Source organism: Ctenocephalides felis, unplaced genomic scaffold (genome assembly GCF_003426905.1).
Source record: "Ctenocephalides felis isolate EL2017-DRISC unplaced genomic scaffold, ASM342690v1 CF-g0.4_SCAFFOLD_01170, whole genome shotgun sequence".
NCBI classification, from domain to species: domain Eukaryota; kingdom Metazoa; phylum Arthropoda; class Insecta; order Siphonaptera; family Pulicidae; genus Ctenocephalides; species Ctenocephalides felis.
Window position 1 is genome coordinate 22,551,937 of NW_020537324.1, and position 21,081 is coordinate 22,573,017.

Consider the following 21,081-nt stretch of genomic DNA (forward strand, 5'->3'; position numbering starts at 1 on the left):
CATCAAAAGTGCATCTTTGTGATGTGTCATAATAACATATGAGTAAAGTTACATTTTATGTGTAAAACGCATGACTGCACAGCAAATATATAGCATTTTGACAGTTTTTAGTACCATTTTATATGCAAAACGCTATGTAACATTGGTTGCCATAACATTGGCCTATTTTAGGGCAAAATCTGCACATAAGTGCATGTTACTGCTGTAATATTTGCCAGTCATCTATGTGATGTAATTTTTAGAGCAACAGTTCATATGATTCAAATTCATTTGAAATATTTGAATTCATGAAATTTATATAATTTAAATTCATGAAATCGATATCTGTCTTTAATGTTACCATTTTATGGCAGAATCGGTTTGTTGATGTGTTAATGAGTTTCGAAAACTAAATTAAATAAGTAGTTACTAACATGCATGTAGCAAATATGAAGATGAAATGAGAACATTATTGGCATATATCGATATCTATCAAATTTGAATTACCAACAATTCCTTTTATGAATCAAATACGATCATTTCGATACATTGCCAATATTGTCCACCCCTAAAGCGGATTTTATGCCAGCGATCTCTTCCCGTTAGTACGTGCACAATGTTACCATTTTACGGTAGAATCGGTTTGTTGATGAGTTTAGAAAACTAACTTAAATATGTAGTTACTAACATGCATGTGACAAATATGAGGATGAACTTAGGACATTATTGGCAGATATCGATTTCTATCAAATTTGAAGTATCACCAATTGCTTTCATGAATCAAATACGATCATTTCGATACATTGTCAATATTGTCCACCCCTAAAGCTGATTTTATGCTAGCGATCTCTTACCGTTTAGTAGTGCACAATGTTACCATTTTACGGCAGAATCGGTTTGTTGATGAGTTTAAGTTGTAAGTAGTTACTAACATGCATATGGTAAATATGAGAATGACGGACATTATTGGCAGATATCGATATCTATCAAATTTGAATTACCAACAATTGCTTTCATGAATCAAATACGATCATTTCGATACATTGCCAATATTGTCCACCCCTAAAGCGGATTTTATGCTAGCGATCTCTTACCGTTTAGTACGTGCACGGTGACGCTGCGGCTTTGGGCGTTCGAAGGATTGCATTGATATTGTCCGGAGTCCGCAGGCCTCGCTTGTTGTATGAGCAGGAACGACGTCGTGGTCTCCCCTTTCTCGGTTATGACCGAGACGCCGCCGCGCGGCGAGTCGTACGAGATTATCTGGAAATAAAAAACATATTCACGTTTCGAGAATAGTATCGATGGAGACAAGCATCGACATATTGTACGGCTTTGGCAACTTGCAACTTTATTTTTGTGAACGATTTCATGCTCATGCAACGCGAACGGAATTTTCGTTGTTAACTTGTTTGCACATGATATTTTAAAGCTACGATACAGGTTTTTCAAAAATAGATTAAGTGTTCGATGAATAACACTTGGACTAAACCATAAAGCAAGTTCGTACAATGTGGATATTATAATCTACTCATCATTGTGTATTCTTCTACAAAGTTCACAATCAGTATCATTGTTTAAATTTACTCTTCATAAAATTGTAGTAGAGTAGGGTGGGGCACAAAGATCCAATTTGACTTTGGGCAATTATATTGTAAAAACCAAACAAATTACATAACAACAAATAATGCATCAGCTAATTCATCATCGCAGCAATGTGTTTATTTGCTGTTTTTCATCCGGTCATCTGGTAAATTTGTCACCTGTCCATAGGCAGGACATAACATTGCCTTATTTTCAATTTTTAAGGAATTTTGCGAAATAGTAGCTACATTTTCCAACCAATACCAGATATAAATTTCATGGGTACATTTTTTACAGAAATAACACTTTATAATTATATAATCTTGATCTGGAATTTCGTTTCAGAAATATTCATCTGTTTTGTCAGAAATATTTAATCTATTGTTAGTTTAATCGATCTCTTGTAAAAACGCCTTTCTTAACTTAATTTAATTTTATTTATTGTTTTTTATTGTTATTTGCCAGGGTAAAGTTTCAGCTGGTCCTTTTCACGGTTAAGCTTTCATCAAAGATATTTAAAAAAAACTGTTGAATCTAAAAAGTAACAATAGATCTTATAAAATAGTTAAATAACGTACTCCAAGTTAAAGTCTCGTAAACTAAACAACAGTGCTCACAACCAAAAAAAACTAACAACGGAAGAAAATGCCTTTGTTAGAGATTTTCACACAATCCTGTTTATCTACTGATAGAGACGTTGTAAGAATCAGGATGATGGCTAGTTTTACATCTTTTGTCCTCTACTTTCTAATATTGTTGTTTAAATATTCCTAACTTTACTATATAGGTGGTTTTACCCCTTATCTTTAAGTCCTGCTCCACCCTATCTTAATAGCAAACAGTTTAAATTTAATATGTAATATTCATTAATTATTTTAATTCGTTAATGTGCTAGCAATTATCTTTACAAAAATGTTTCAACAAAAATAGAAATTAGTAGAAATAAATCTCTCAATAACATTGTGATATATACAAATTATGGACGATGACGTAATAAGAAATAGCAACACATATGTAAAATTTATTTCGACTATTCTGGTTAAAGAGTTGGAATACAGAAAAAAACAAAGATTAAAAAACAACATTTGTCATTATGGTAGTTTAACAAAATTCCAAACATTTATCCACAGCAATCAACTACGGGTCTCAGGTTAAATGTACCGTATACAAAAACGTTCTAATTTCACATAAGCTCTCTTAAAAGCCCGAATCTTGAAATCAAGGCATTTTAATTATATAAAGTGTGACTAATCTGTGCAGTTGTGGGTATATGTGCAATTTCACGAAAACGTATACAAAGGGATGTATCACACTCAAATTGTGGCAGACTAATGATGATGACAGAAGTTTAATGATCAACATTTCCAGTATCGGGCGTTGCGATGGTGTGCGGTTTATGTGATACTTATGACAGGCTCAACTTGAGAAATAACATCTTATTATGCGTTTGCGTTTATAAATGCGTCTGTAATTACTCATTCGGTCTTTATTTCCAACGCATACGTGTGTTACGACCCTAATAAAGGTTGCGAACAATCAGACTCGGGGGAAGAAAGTGATTTTGCTAATTTAGGGCATCATTTTTCATAAAACTTGAACAAATTCTAATAGGTGCAAGTGGTTTACTTCAAACGCCTATCCTGCTATTACTTATAAACAAATATAAATTATACAAAATATAAACGAACTATTGCACGTAAATGTTGTATGACTTTAATCTTCTTTTTATCCAACATAACCCATTAAGATTCAGTAAGTAAATATAATAGGTACTCTAGAGTTCATAAAATCTGTATTTATAACATGTAGATCCCAATAAATTTAAGATCTTTAATTTTAATAATATATCGTCTTTCCAAAAAAGAAAATTAACTCTTTTGAAACGAGCGTCGCCTATAAGTGTCGCCTATAAGTGTCGTCTATGAACGACATCAAGAATATCATCTTTTTATTCAATATTTATCACTGTGATTTAAATTATTGAAAATTCTAATTTGTTACTGCAATTTTAAATATTTAATTTTCATTTTCAAATATATTTACGTAAATCTTAGAGTATTTTGTGTAATTGGGGCAGTTTGCTAGCTCGCACAGAAGTGTCACTTCTTGTAATGAAAAATAACTAAAATCAATATTTAAAAACTGTATTATCTGCATTGCAATAATAACATTTAACAGATCTAATTAAATGTTTATTATACTGATAAATACTTACATTTTACTATTGAATTCAATAAATTTTATTTAGTTATAGATAATTGTCTCTCTATTTTAGTACAAAATTGGGCGTTTTATCTAGAATACGTCTCGCATGCCTAATTAAAATACAAACATAAAATTATTTTTCCTAGGTCATTATTTTGAATAATGGTGGGTATTGCTTAATTCGTCACTTTCGAAATTAATGAGAATGTCTGATACTTACCAAATCATATTTTAAAATCAGTTATTATTAATCGTCGTTCAGTGTAAATATTATTATTTTTCATAAATAAAACTCATTTTACAAGGTTTCACACATTTTTTGCTTGACGTGCTAAAATGAAACTAATTAAGGTAACTTTATGCTTCAGCAAGCAGAAAACTTACTACATTATTTTGTTTTAATTAAAACGATAGTTACATTATTTTTAATATTGCGGACATAGAAGTTATAACTCACTTTAACTGCTGCAATATATTTTTAAAATGTGGTCGTTTTGCAGTGTTTACGCAACGTGTACAACCACGCCCAGCAGCGGAAAACAAAGATTTAATTAGTTTCCTACTTCTTTTGAAAAACTAAAAAATAATGACTCTTGTTGATAATAGCTGTTTATTGTAGTATAAAAATCTGTTTATCTAGTCAGCTATATCTAATGGAAGAAATATAGTGCAACTTGTAATAAATTATTGATACTAATATCTATAAATTACCTATGTAAAAATTCTATGGTCTATGATTATTAGACTAGATTATTCATTTATCGGAAAGACAAATAAATATGAACTTAGATTTTGTTTCAGTTTTCACACATATACAAATACAGTATTGCTAATAATTTCTATTATAAATTCAATTCAATATAAAACTCATACTATTTTTTTTTTCAAAATATTATGATTAATATACTCTCAGTATCATATAAGCCTCTCAGCTAATTCATCATTCAGTATCGAATAAATTAAGAAGTTGAACTAGAATAAAGACAAAAGATGTGATAAAAGCTAAATTGATTTCATGATGTCATGCAGATTTATAGACTTTTTTTTTAAATTACATTTTTACCATATTCTGAAAACATTCAGAAATCATTTTGACATGTAGGGCTTAGGGCCTTTGACGAATTCGTGTAGTAGGACTCTTTTTGCAAAATAGGATCGATCTAGTTTCCTTTTCATCTCAAGATCGTGCTCAGTAGAGTCCTTTATTTGCCGACTCTTCTTAGGACTTCTTCATTAGTTATCTTGTCTTGTCAGTTGTGATATATTATAACTATATGTACTTAATAGTATTTGACTTCATATTTCATATAAACAGCTACAAAGAGCTTTACTTAAGATCTATAATCTAAAGTAGAATTCGATATCTTGCTGCCTGATATCGAGCTGGCCGAGGTTGGAATCAAACGTGATAGTTTATAGTTTTCGCTAGTCTACTACGTTAAACTTCATGCAATGACGGGCTTAATTATGTTTATGTTTATATTGTAATACTGAGAATTTGTAGAATAACACATTTACTCGTCTATTTCAACTTAATTTCATTAAATAGATATTTGTGTTGTATTAATCTAAAATGCAGTTCTCAATTATGGTTTGCATATACATCTGCCAAAACAAAGAAAGTAACGGTATCAGAAACTACATAAAAATATCAAATTTAAAATTTATTTATGATTTACGTATATACTCGTCATAGAGATGTAGCAGAATTCTGTGTATTGACAAATATTCTTGGCATGCATTCGAATGTTTGATCACTGGCTATAACAAAATATAGTCCTAAATTTCATAATATTTAGAATAATTTGAGACTGTACCAGAGTTAAATAATTAGTTGCAAAAAGGCTTTTTACAATAAACCTATAAATTGCCTCGATTCTAACAACAGTTCAACTGATGCGATACAGCTAACTGGTCAAATTACAACAAAAATGATCAGGGACTTGAAATCCTCAATTTAAAAAATCTCAACATTAAATGAATTTTAACCTTGCGGTCACCAAGTGTTTTGATAATCACACAAATGTAACATAAATTTCATACAAATATTATGAATGACGTCCAAAAATAATGAATTGTCTAAAGTTCAATTACTGTCTTCTATTATTATAATCAGTTGAGCAAACTGTCAGCACATGTGCTAAATGTCGTTTAAATATCTTTAGTTAAAAGACGCAAACTCGGTCGCTTGTTTCGTTTGCGAGCCCAATTAAAAGTTGGAGAGAAAATATGACGTAACACAAAGCTGCTGCTAAATGAGAATGAGAAGTCGACGTGTCGCTTACCGCATCGTTGTGGTTCCAAAAGATGTAAGCCGGAGGCTCCGGAGAAAACAGGACCACGCAGGTCAGGTTGATGGTGGAGCCTCGGTCTATGTACAGGTCCGGCTCGCCGATTATATTCGTTGTGGGCTCTGAAATAGAAAATCAATTATAAAAATATGAAAATTATTTATAAATCAATTGATATTTCTGAATATATTTTTTGTCATATGTCATTATTATATTCATTATAAAGTAAGTGCCAGCTCAAGAAGATGACATCAAATTTGAAATTTTATTCAGAATTTCAAAACGAGGATAGTAGAAATTCAAGTGACTATTACACTACATATTATACGTTTCAAAGGTATCTGAACATTTTGGCATACCTTAGAAAGAATGTATGTATGCGTGTGTATGTGTGTGTATGTGTGAGTGTGCGTGTGTACGGATACAAATTTTCGTCGACGATTTCGGGAACATAGATAAACCGATTTGAATAATCCGAAAAACATTCGATTCGTACTGATGTTGATTGACATGTTGATTAGTTTTTGGCAAAGGTAGATCTAGCTGTTCCGAAGATACAGGGCAAAAAGTGCCAAAGTAAAAAAAGTATTTATTGAAAAATAAAATGTAGTCGTGATTTGTATTAATTAATTGCTATTGTGCCCAGCAGTGGTGATATCGATTTGGACGTGGGCTAGTGCAAACTAGTCCCGGATGCGTTAGGTTGATGCCAGTCAAAACCAAGCCCGGCATCAGGCAGCTTTGATGTCACATTTCCACTTGAGGTTATACATTTCAAATATAGCCTCAAGTAAAAATTGCCTGTAGTGGGCATATATATATATATATATATATATATATATATATATATATATATATATATAGGGTGGTCCTTAAAAAGGTCATTTTCGAATTTCCTTGCTCCCAGGGGCTCAAATGGTTCCAAATAGATAAAAAACAATTCTCTGAAAGTTTTAGCTCTTAATATTAACGTTTAGATAGAGCGCAATTCAATCAAAGTTTGTATGGAAAGAGCATGGTAAAAAATTTGAAAATTAAAAAAACGTGTTTTAGGCGTAACTTAGCGACAAATGAATGAGTTTTATTCATTCATTTGTTCGCTAAATTACATCTAAAAAACATTTTTTTAATTTTTGAAAATTTTTGCATGCTATTTCCATACAAAACTTTGATTGAATTGCGCTCTATCTAAACGTTAATATTAAGAGCTAAAACTTTCAGGGAATCGTTTTTTATCTATTTGGAACCATTTGAGCCCCTGGGAGCAAGGAAATTCGAAAATGACCTTTTTAAGGACCACCCTAATATATATATATATATATATATATATATATATATATATATATATATAATCAACTAGATGGCCTATACCCATGAGACGTTGTCCTATACCCATGTCTACAAATTGTTTTAATATAATATACTAATATTTACCCGTTTACATAAAAATAATAATTATTGTTTTTTAAATTATTCTTCACGCCAAAATGCATATACATTTGTAATATGAGCGATGTTAAATGTAGAACTGCTTTAAATAAAATTATGAGTCTCAATTCCCACACTATATTGGAAATTAAAGTATTTTATACGGTATAACATAACCATAACCAAAACATAACACTGGTACTTCATGTTGGATTAAATCAATTTAATTTTTTATTATTCAAGATATCCAAAATTGCATCTTAAATTTATCCTAATCGATATCGTAAGGGTCGAATTGCATGTACTCATCTTTACTTTTTCATTTATTTATTTATTTGTTCCATTTATTTCTACAATATTGCACAGACATCCCAGTACTTTATAATCACATACATCAAAGATAATTTCCTTAACAAACTTCAGTAAGATTTATCAAAATCCGCAAAATCGTATAGAAGGAGTATACAGTGAGTGTTTGTGATTTAATATAAACTTTATGTAATAGCAATAAAGCTCATATTGATGAGAAAAGAAAAGGTCTGTTTTTAGGGTTTTCTTGACAATTATTTGATTTTTTCTCGCCTTAAAAACCATCCTTAGACATCAACGAACATTTTAAAAAAAGAATTGGCCAAATTGGTCTAGGCGTTGTTGAGTTATGCGCTTACCAACACATTTTGCGATCCTTTTTTATATATAAGATAAAATGCCATATAATACTCCGAGTAAAGTTAATTAGTCACAACTGGATTGGACAACTACTGGGTTGTCATCCATTCTAAAGGCAATTTAATAACGTCAAAACAATTACTGAATGTCTTATTACGATGGATTGTAATTAAAAGTATAACAACAAAAAATGGCATTAAAACACTAGATGCAAAAATCCATAATTGCTTTATGAAGTATTATAAAATGAACTTTAGAAGAACAGTCATGTTGAAATAACGTAATTGGATTGACTTCAATGATTTTTAATAAAAGTGACAAGTGGTTATACTAAAAATATCTTGGAAATTATTGATGGTCATGAAAATTCAAGGACGTTTGACACGTGTTCATAAATATAATTAATGCACCTTGTTATATTTTTCATGCACAAGCTACATAAATAGTCACTCCATTTCACTATTTATTGACACGACTCGAGCCCCATATATATGCAGATCGATAATCTATTTATATTTTGTTTCCGTATCTGATTATAAATTAAATCCCTTTGATATGCGACTTTATAAATTGTTTGTTTAGGTTTTTGCTGAACTTTGTCCTTAGATGTTTCTATTTATATAAAGCAAATATCTTCTTGTAGGGTATTAAGGATGAGATTCCGGAGTTGTAGGAACTAAAATGATCTGATAGTATTGTTGAGGCGAATGACTGAGTGATCGTTGCAAAAGAGGAGACCATCGACCATCGGAAACATTTCGCGGGGCTATTGTAGCGTAGTTATCGGAGTCTCGCAGTGGCGCGAGCGACGATAAATAAACTCATATCGCAATCCGGTCATCGGCTGACGGAGTCTCGGGGTTGGGGCATCTTTGCACGTAGCAATGGAGCCGGTAAAAACCTTACAATCAGAGAAAATTTCTAATGCAAGCTGAAGAAATTTTATAATTAACGTTTGATTAGGGGGCGTCCATTAATCTCGTGAGGTTTTTAGGTAGAGGGGGGATTTGACAAAAAATCACTAAACACCACGGGGGGGAGGGAGGTGTATAATAAGATATCACATGAATTTATTTTTAAACTGATTTATAAAAAACGATCAAATATTTTCAAAAAAAAATATTACAGTTTTATCACGTAACTAAAAATACACGTGATGCTTGGTGGGGGAGGGGGGGGGGTTAATTTTGAATATCACCATGTATCAGCAAGGGGGAGTAGGGCCCAAAAATCCTTAGAAACTCGCTCACGTAATTAATGGACGCCCCCTTAGTGGCGGGATTACTTCACAGAGTAGCGTTTCCGACTCACAAGCTGGAGGATCTGAGTTCAAAATCCCGGCAAAAAATTTGAAATAATATTGAGTAGTCAGTTTGAAATTATAATAGAATTATGAATTGTATTAACGAATACGTATGTAAAACTAATTAGAATCATGTATCAAGATTGGGGAATTAGATTTAAAAATTGATTGAAGTGGTAGAAGTAAGAAAAGTTTAGAAGATGAAATGAATAGATAGTAATGAAGGATGAAGATGAGTTGAAAAGTAAGAAGATTATGACTAAAATGATAAAGATATAAAATGGAACAGAAGATTGTATAGAATTTGATTGTATAAAAGTCGCTAAATGCTCGAGAAAGCGAAGCAAGAAAATATATATATATATATATATACGGTAAGATGGGGCGCAAAGATCCAATTCGACTTTCAGCAATCATACTGTGAAACCAAACCAATTACATAACAACAAATAACACATATATCAAAGAAGCTATATGACTATGTTCAGCAAAACTCCGAGCTAGCATATAATTGAAAAAATGTGTCTTTTTTTGTTTTTATAATTTAGTTTTTCAAAAATTTGTCACTTGGTTCTTTGTACCCCATAGGTAAAATGGAACAGTCAGGGCCAAGGTCCAATTATGAACATTATTTTTAATTTTGGACAGATTTTACCAAATAATACCTACATCATTCAACGAATGCAAAATATAAAGTTTATTGGTATATTTTTTACGTAGATAATAATGTATACCCTTGATCTGGTATTTTGAAAGAAATATTTATCTGCAGAATTGAATGAACTTTTATTTAATTTAACTATTGTCATTTTTTTCATCATAATTTACTTTTCATTTAACATTTTTTATTTTTGACACCGTTGCCAAGGTAAAGGTTCAGTTGGTCCTTTTTATCCCACCCACGTGTAGGCTTTTATAGAGATTATATAAAGAAAAATGTTAAATCTAACTTCAAAATAACAATACATCTTATAAAACAATTAAATTACTAATATAACCAAAAAAACTAACAGCAAAGAAAATCACGTTTATCTCCCGATAGCAACTTCGCAAAAAGCAATGTGTATATTGGTTATGCATCTTTTACACTATACTTTCAAATATTGATGATTGACAATTCTTAACTTGATATATTAGTGATGAACCCTTTTACCCGCTTCACTTTATTGTATATGTCGGAAAGAAGCATATTATTACTATAATATTATATATTGCTTCTTAATAACATACCAAAAATAGAATATATTGAATAAATATATTTGGACATATAACTTAAGAAATGAAGTTCTGCTTTGCTTATGTATATATGCATAAATTGAGCCCTTGCAACTCTTACATGATATAACTCTTACATATTACAATATAATGACAAAGAGAACTTGTACAATTTTTATGTTTAACTAGTTGATATTTATTTCAATATTTTCAATTTAAAAATCTAAAAAGAATGAGAGGTTTTGGGTTTGATACTCTTTTGATAGCCTGATGCCAGATAGGAATAACATCGCTTTTCACTTGGAAATACAGTTAGCAATATATTAAAATAGCCTTGACCTTGCATTACTGCATCTATAAAAGTTCATCAGTATTACAGAAAAAGTAATTATGAAATCCATTACTTAGCGATGAGACAACTGTTTCGGTTGCCATCTATAAAAAACCGACGTAGTATGTAAGTGATTAATAACAATTGCTCATAACTGATCAAATTTTAAAAGAAGATTCCGCAAATATTCTGATCTTAATATGAACAAAAATTAAATCATAAAATAAATTGTATTAGAATTAAAAATACGTAGTGCCTAATATCTCACAGTTTTGTATAATAATTATTGTAATTTTGATTATCTATTAACATGAGGAAAATATATAACGACAAATATTTCTCCGAACTCTCGGATTGATCTCACGGACTCCATCCTTATATTATGACATTGAGGCATGTTCCTGGCGGACTGAGTACACGGTGAAAAAAGTATGAAAGAAGCGATGCGATAACGGGAATAAGTGAGAAATTGCGAACACTTTCCGTACATAAATTATGCCTGAGTCGACAACGAAGTTTTATATACAGCTCGAAATATAACTTCTTAGCTAATGGAGACGCATGTTTAAATAAAAACATTTTCCTTCAAGTGAATTTCATATTAAATATACTTTATGGCATAGGAAATAAAAATTACACGATTTTTTCAAATACCAAAGGTGAAATAAATACTATACAAAAATAGAATAAACACGATGAATAAATTAAGGGTTCTGCACAAAACTAATCGCGAATATGGGGAAATTGGTTTATGACATATTGGCACACATATTTTTTTTTTTTTTTTTGTAATAGTTTTACATTTTTCTATAAGCTAAATTGCAAATTATGTGAATGTTAAAATAAGATAGGATCCACTGATCTATCTTACATTATGTTACTTAATATATTTATATATATAACTAATGATTGTACTTAAATACTATGTAGAGGCCACTTTCTCTTCAATCTTGGGTTTTGTTGAGGGCGCAGTAAATCCTTTATCGATTCATTTGGGTTCATCTCCAATCTGTTACGGTATTTAGATGATAGTTCTTTATATGTTTCGTGCACAGTCAGCATTTTTAGGTCGCCATAGACAGTTTTGTTAGTGACATACCAGGGTGAGTTGAGGATGGCTCTTAAGATTTTAGTTTGTGTTCTCTGCATAATTTCCAGATTAGATTTGGAGGCGCATCCCCATAGCTCTAGACCATAGGTCCATATTGGCTTAATGATAGCCTTGTATAGTAGTAGTTTATTTTCGACGGATAGTTTGGACTGTCTGCTAAGTAACCAATTCATCTCCTTCATTTTTAGTAGAATTTGTTCCTTTTTCTTTTTTATATGTTCTTTCCACGTGAGTCTTGTATCTAGATGGAGTCCCAGGTATTTTACTACTTGTACTTGTGGGATCATGATGTTGTTTAAGTATACAGGAGGACAAGTTTTTTGACACAACGTGAATGTTATGTGCGCAGATTTTGATTCGTTAATCCGTATGTGCCATTTATTTAGCCATTTCTCTAATATGCAGATATAATTTTGAGTCAGTTGAGATGCTAATAGAGGATTTTGATTTCTGAATAAGATAGCAGTGTCGTCTGCAAATGTAGCTATAATAGAGTTAGGAGGTATTGGTATATCTAATGTAAATAATACATATAATAATGGTCCCAGGATGCTGCCCTGCGGGACTCCTGACCCTATTTTACAGAAATCTGACAGTTCAGCGTTCACTCTAATCTGGAAAGATCTGTTTTCTAAATATGATTTTAATAACTTGAAGTATTTAACTGGAAAGTGTTTTTTAATTTTATATAACAGCCCAGGATGCCAGACCTTATCAAAGGCCTGACGAACGTCCAAGAAAATGCCACTGCAATATTCCTTTTGTTCAAATGTATTTTTAATATTTTCAACAATCCTATGGATTTGTTGAGTCGTTGAGTGCTTATGCCTGAACCCGAACTGATGTGACGGCATCCAGATGTCTGTCGGTAAATCATGATTAATTTTTTTATATATTATTTTTTCCAGTATTTTGGAAATTATAGGAAGCAAACTGATAGGTCTGTATGACGAAACATCCGTTGGATTTTTACCTGGTTTGAGTATCATTATAATTTGTGCCCTCTTAAAGTGGTTTGGCCAGTAACCAATCCTGAGTATAGCGTTGAATATATATGTAATTGCAATAATTGTTTTCCTTGGAATTTCTTTAATGACTTTACCACTTATTAAATCATAGCCCGGAGACTTTTTTGCTTTTAGATTATTTATTTCATAGCTGACTTCCTTTGGTTTAACAGGGGTTATAGCTTCCACCATTTCTATTGATTTATGTAGTTCTTCTGCTATTTCAGTATCCGTAGAATTGTCAAAAGGCTGAAATACTGAAGTTAAATGTTTGGCAAAAAGCAGTGCCTTTTCGAGATCACTTCTTGCCCAAGGTTCATTTATATCTTCTCTAACTGGTGGTGCTGGAATTTTTGGTTTTTTATTATTCCGAATTGGCTGCCAGATAGTATTGTCCGTTCTAGACAGGCTTAAAATATATTGTTCAAAATTTTCGGAAGAGACTAGTTTTAATTTTGCTTTGAGCAATCGGCATAATTTATTAAATTGAGTTTTGTCTTCTGGCCTGTGATAACGTTGCCATTTTGCTCTTGCCCTCCATTTCTCCTGTATTAGATTTTTTATTTCCAGCGGGATATCTTGTACTTCACGAAAATGTAATACTGGAGTTGCTTGTACCACTGACTCCTGAATGTTAAAAATTAAGTCGTTTATTGAATTATCGATATCTTCTTCATTTTTCAATCGCATTTTAAGATTTGTTCGTTCATTTAGTGTGTTGCGAAATTTTTTCCAATTTATAAAGTATTCTGTTGTTTTTTATAGGAATTGGTGCAACTCCTATTGTTAAAATGATTGGAGAATGGTCGGATGATAAATCAAAAGATGGTTTTATTTCGATGTATTTTTCATCAATATCCTTTGTAATGAAAAAATCGAGCAGATCCGGTATTTTATTAGTATCGCTCGGCCAGTATGTTGGGCTTCCAGTTGATATGTAAGAGAGATTGTTTTTATCTATTGCATTTAATAATTCCTTGCCTCTAGATGTAATTAATCGAGAACCCCATCTTGTATGTTTGCAATTGTAATCTCCTCCTACAATAAATTTTGGGCCTAGTTGTGAAAGAAAATTTTCGAAATCAATCTGTTTAATTTTATGTCGTGGCGGACAGTAAACCGCTGACAATGTTATGTTGTACGACTGTAACTTGACTTTTATTGAGGTTGCCTGCAGGAGATCATATTGATAATCTGGTAAAGGATAGTGATCAATTGTATTTTTAATTAATATAGCTGTTCCACCATGAGCTGTACCGTCAGGATGATTGCAGTGTTGCATCGTATATCCAGGTATTTTAAAATATGAAAAATTTGTGAAATGCGTTTCACTAATTAATAAAATGTCTATTTGGTTAATTTTTAAAAATGTAATTACTTCCAATCTATGTTGAATGATTCCGTTTGCGTTCCACAGTGCAATTCTTAAAAATTTAGCCATTAGTGTTGTCTTTTATTTACTAAGGTTGTAAGCATACTGAGCACCATAGTGTTCTGTTGAATCAGTTGATTAAACATATTTTTGAATTCTAGAAGAAAAGCTGTGAAGTTCGGCCCTGAACTTGTTATGTTTTCAGTACTGTTGTTATTGTTTAGTACCTGGGAGTAGGTTCGGTTATGATCTTGATGTGAATTCGTCATTGTGTTGTCGGAGCGAGAAGTGGCGTTTGCATTATTTGATGTGATACGATTATGTAATGTTGTTGGATTATTTTTGAATTTTTGATTGTATAGTTTTTGATAAATAGGGCACCCACGGTAATGAGCACTGTGCTCCATAGAGCAGTGATAGCAGCGGTTTGGTGCGTCGTTCGATTTTTTACAGTCGGCAGTACTATGGTTATCAGAACATCTGGCACAAACGTGGGGTCTGTTGCAATATTTTTTCGTGTGACCAAATAATAAGCAACGTTTACATTGTATTACTGATTTATTATTATTAGGGGGTTCTACACGAATAATGTGATTTAAAATTTATGTTACCAAGTAGACATCTTTATTATTTTTATTCGGTTCTAAATCTACGTAAAAAAGATTGAGCGGTGATTTAGTTACTCTGCTAATAATATTTGTAATATTTCTGACTTTGTGACCCAATGCAGCAAGTGCGTTGACAATTTGACTTACGTCCGTTGTATGGTGCAGGTACCTAATGACTACCCGATACGCCCTCTCCTCTTTCAATTGGTATGTATGGTGTGTTACTTTAGTATTCCTAAAGTGTTTTGTAAGTGTACGAAACCCTTCAGAATTCTCACATAATATTTTGATTGTGTTATTGTTGACAGCGCGCAATGTGTATTGTTTTGGGTCGATAATTGTGTTTAGTTCATGAATCATTTTGTTCATATCATCAACGTCATAAGTAAATATAGGAGGCGGCTTTTGGATTGGTTGGTTAGGTGTGTTTTCTTGGGAATTGCTACCGGTACTTTTCTGAACTTCTTTAATTGTTTTTAGAGGTTCATACCTGTTTTGTAAATTAATTGAGTACGGAGAAATTGTTCCGTGTATTTTTCGTTTCTTTGGGTTTGGAGCCAGCTGCCATGGATGACCCGGATTGTAGTCACTATCTTCGTTCATTACTGAATCTTGAGAAATATTAGGTTGTGGAGTTATGTTATTTGCATTATTAATTAGAAAATTATTAACGTAATCGGCATCAGTCATAGAAGTATCTTGAAGCACATTTTGAGATTCTAGTATCGGCGGGATGTTATTCATTTCCCCGAAGGGAATGAATTACTACACGTATTGACACTCACTATAACAAATGTTTTTATTTTTTCACAGTATTAAATTAATTTGAAATACAAAATCAATAGTACATTAACGCACTTGTGTTCTTCACAACAACAACTGTATAAATAACCGGTTTGTAGGTAAAACTATTTGTTGACCTTTAGACATGTTATCGCCTCAGCGGTTGCAGGTAGACTCCATACTGGCACACATATTGTCTGTTAAAGTCGTATTTATTATTATAGATTTTTTAAATTAGTAAAAATATTTATAATAAAAACGTTACACAAAAAATAATCAAGTTAAAAAAGACATTAATAACTTATATGATATAATTATTGGCTTTGTTTAATTAATTTGCCACTCTTCGCCGATCTTTTTTTTCTGAAATTGTGTAAATTATTTCAAACAAAATAGAATTTTGTTGCTCTTAACATTAACCAATTATTTTCTATTACAAACCAAGACTTCAGAATATAAGAAATTTTATAACACGCAATTAACTGGAAATTATTATATACGGCTTTTGTTCTTATACACCGATTGGTTTCATTAATTCATGAAGTTCAACTTTACAAGAGCTTATTTTCTTTTACTAAGTTTAGAGCACCTGTATACCCGGATGGTTAGGTGAAATATGAAGCAGCAGAATGTTTCTTTTAAAAGTTGTGTATACAAAGCCTTTACTTTAGAAATAGTTTTAATTATTATTGGGAAAACACGAAACTCTTATAACAAAAAATCTAACAAATACGTGCAACTTATAATTCTTAATTATCATTATGAAAAATGATATTTTTTGTATATATATATATATATATATACAGTGGCGGCGCTAGGCCATTTGTCGGCGTCGGCGAAATTCGTTTGCGAGGCCCCCCTTTTTTAAGGACTATCACTAAAACTTTCCGTGCTGTAATTTAAATGTTAAAAAAAATCTGAAAACTTTGAAAAAAAAATTAATTTTTTGAAAATTGAAGAATTGAAATAGAATTTTTTTTTATAAAAATTAACTTTTTTTCTAAATTGAGATATTTTTTATTTATATTTTGAATTTTTTTGAAAATTTCGAACTTTTTTTCAAAGCAATCACGCTTCGTTACCTCCTTGAGATGAAATATCGAAGCGCGTAAGCGCCGCGTCGTGGTCTAACGCGGAACATTGGTACGGAATGCATAGAAATCGAAACAAAATTTGTACTTATTACTAAAATCTTTATAAAATATCTGAAAATTCGATGCGTGTATATCCAATGATCATTTTTGTTTTGTTGAAAATAGCTTTTCTTTTCCTTTTTTTAATGGATCTCCAAAACCGCTTGACCTATCTTTCTAAAAATTTAATCAGTTTTGTTACAAAATTAAAAACTAATTATTGTTAAACAAAAGTATCAGATATATTTTTAATCAGATAATTACACAAATTGAAATATACAAAAATTGCACAAGTTAAAATGAACAAACTCTTCGGCAAAAAAAGTTCGTTCATCAGATCTTAGTAAAACACGGAAATTAAATAATTATCCCGAAGAAGTTTCTTTTTTGCCAAATTATTCGATTAGATAGTTTTATAATTTTTCGACTGTTCAAGTCTTTCTGAATGAAAATGATTAGAAACCACCGACTTAATCAATAACTAATTAGACAAAATTTTAAAATCTACAATTGATTAATTAGATTTGAAAAATTTATAATCATAATAATTTGAGTACACAAATACGCACATAGAACGTACACATGGCATGACCTAAAAGATCGGGCCATTATTCCAAAATTTAATGAATTTATATAATTAATCAATTATTGTAGTTCCATAAACTTTATGTTAGTTTAGACTATAATTTTTATCTTTATACCGAGTTTTTTTTTCTAAAAAAAATCTACAATTGATTACGAAGAAACGACGCGGTCGATTTTTACGAAAAACTTATAGCCAACTGAAAACTTAAGAGTTTTTGAATTTTCAAAATCGGTTCAGAAATTTCAAAATGTCGGATTATTTGAATCTTTGGATCGACCGATTTAAATGATTAACAGAACATTCCTGTTGATAAATTGGCAAAAGCAGGTCCAGCGGTTTTGGAAATACAAAAATAGTTAAAAGGTTATCAATCAATTTAGTGATGCAGTTTTTGAAAGAACTTACCATCTGATTAGAATGTTTAAAAAAATATATCGACAGTGTAAAATAATGATTAGTTTCAAATTAACAGTATTTATAATATTTATTTAAAAAAAATGTAAACCATTGTCAATTCTCATTGATCAATTTTGATGGAGCGTTTATTTAGTTACTGTTTGGATACGTTAAGATAACTACACGTTTGTATTCCTAAATAATGATTTACATTATGCTCACATAAAAAACACACAAATATAAACAACCAGAGAATTAGCCGCCTTGCGCGAAGAAATCTATAGTAGTAATGACAGACGATATTAGATAGTGCCCCTAAGAGATAAGAGAGTAAAATGAGAGTGCCCGCAAACCACTAATCTTCTTTAATCGCTCATCAGCATAAAAAAAAACTAAATAAAAATTAAAAACTAAACTTTAAATAATAAAAATTTTTTCGGGGCCTCTTGCGAGGCCCCCACAGGCGCGAGGCCGTCGGCGGCCGCCGACACCGCCGACGCCTAGCGCCGCTACTGTATATATATATATATATATATATATATATATATATATTATATATATATATGTATATATATATATATACATTGTTCGAAACTCTACAATATATATATATATATATATATATATATATATATATTATAGTGTTGAAATGAAACAGTTATATGATTTACCCACAACACAATCTGTCAGTAGAAGCTTTCTCTTATATATTGTATGGTCAGAGTTTTGACAGTGAATCATAAATAAAGATTTTAATCTAGCTTTATTCATTAGTGGGAAGTTTATTGTAAGTTAATGAATCTCCACAATGGTGACCTCAAAAAAAAATTAGGCACTGACCAAGAACCACAACAGATATATTAACTGCAGAGGTTGTATTATAATGCTAACCAAATTTTGATTAGATGTACCATTGCTCTGTCACAATTGATTGTGATTACTTGCATTTATTAGCGCAGACCACTGGTCTTCCACCGGCCTACCTATCTAAAAACCGGCCAAAACCCCGGGTTACCGCGAGCTAGACGGCAGTAATACCATTCAATATATTTGTAAACGATCAGAGATATTATTATAGTTTTATTTATTAGTAAGGAGTTTATTGATAAAATTAATTAACTCCCATAATGTACAATATATTTACAACTGTCCCACATAGACATTAAGTGAATCTTTTGGCAATTATATGTAAAAAATGACATCGATATATAAATAGTAAAAAATACACAGTTGAAATTTTAATAAAATAATGAGAACATTTGAAATCTTCACATTCCATTATTTGCTTGATGTTATGACCTCCAAAAATTTACTTTATTAACGTAGCGTATAACAGTTGTCTTATATTATGTTCCAGTCTGCAATTCAAAGACAGTAATTTAAATGTCCTAAAAATAGATAATAGGTACCCGACATTAGTGAAAACACTTAAGCTTTTCCATAACCATCATTTACATATGATATAATATTAATCAATACAAATGATGTCCACGAAACGAAATACGGGCTTGTTATTTCCGTACGGTAATGGAGAGAATGCTTAAAAATTCATGTTAAGCGACAAAGCACCTGAGGTCGGGTCCAATAGAATGTGCTGTGCATTTATTCGTTTTATGTAATCTCTAGCGAACCATTCGATGTTGAAAATAGATCCAACTCTACGGCACCCATCGGAATAAACTAGAAAAATCGCATGTGCGCATATTAAAAATAGAAGGACAGATACAATTTGTAAAGCATGTAATGACGTAAGTCATTTGAATTATTTAGTGATCTATTTAAAATGTGAATTTGTATGTTGTCTTAAAACGCGGACGATTTTGGATCATTACTAGCTAATGTAACTAATTTATGATTCATTAGATGATGCTTGTTGACAAAAAGTTATAGGCTTCCAGTTAATTAACAAGTTGGCAGTGATTTACGAACATACTCGTTATGGAAAAGTCGCAGAATTTTGCGTATTGAGTATTCATCATGCGCAATGAAATAGTGACCATTAGCTATTTAAATTTTGAATTAAAATGTAATATATAGAGGCTATAAAAATAAATTTCAATTTTATGATAATAGGTTAGTTACTCCAAAACTGTAAATATTGATGACAAGATATGTATAGATGAGCTAAATAAGGGCTTGATGTAACAGTTTTTAAAATTAATATATCCTGAGAAGCACTGGTAATATTTCTATGATACTAAGTTGGATAGATGCTATAACTATTTCTTTGCCAATAGAAATAATTCCATAGCTATTGTTCATCATTTCACGATTAATCATTTTTCATAAAAAATCCGGTGTTACAACTACTGTCTGTTTGGGGCTAGCTGAACATCTACCAGAACAAATTATTATTAATTTATTGCTATTTTTTTAAAAAATGACATATTGTTAAGTAATTCTTTTCATAAATCAACGTGGATTAATACACTTGAAAATATTGTGTTTTCTATCATAAAAATTCTTAACATAAATCAAAGTAAAGTACAAATAATACAAGTAAAACATATAGTGACTCCTGTAACACAGTTTACATGTGCTCATTACCCAATCATCTTCACTTGAATCTATATATAATTATTGTATGTTACAACTAGGCCCAAAAGGTTTTGTATCAACAAACCCCAGATGTAATTTATTTGCATTCATAAAGATAGCAATTTGAAATATTTAGCATTTACGAAGATAGTTACACATTTTCGAAAATTGATAAATTGGAAGTAAATTAAGATATATACAATTTAAAATTAGTTGATAATAATACCGCAAAATGAAATTTCAAGAGAGCACGATTTTATATAACCTATGGAAAATGACGCAACTGTACACTTTTGTATACAGTACACAGTAGCTATGACAATATTATGGAGGATTGTTTACATATCCAACCGAGACAAAAATATATTTCAATTTAGGGACCGATTCTGACGCATAACAGACCAATGTTATGGCAAGACTACCTCGTGAAGAACTTTCTATACAAATTTGTTCTAAATATTAACAAAATCCATGTGGTTGCAGTGCAGTCTAACGATTTTCTCAGATTGCCAGATAGAAAACATAACCCAGAAACCGCACGA

The 21,081-nt window shown here is 31.1% G+C and overlaps 1 protein-coding gene across 2 annotated transcripts in view; it reads right to left on the bottom strand.

The window, feature by feature from the left end:
- LOC113365840 overlaps positions 1-21,081 on the bottom strand; it is a 221,454-nt gene that overhangs the window by 25,290 nt on the left and 175,083 nt on the right. For both annotated transcript variants that reach the window (XM_026607384.1, XM_026607385.1), the window contains exons 4-5: positions 6,054-6,181; positions 1,074-1,242 (exon numbers count right to left, since the gene is read on the bottom strand). In XM_026607384.1, the coding sequence (XP_026463169.1) occupies positions 1,074-1,242; positions 6,054-6,181 (297 nt within the window). The remainder of the gene's footprint in view (positions 1-1,073; positions 1,243-6,053; positions 6,182-21,081) is intronic.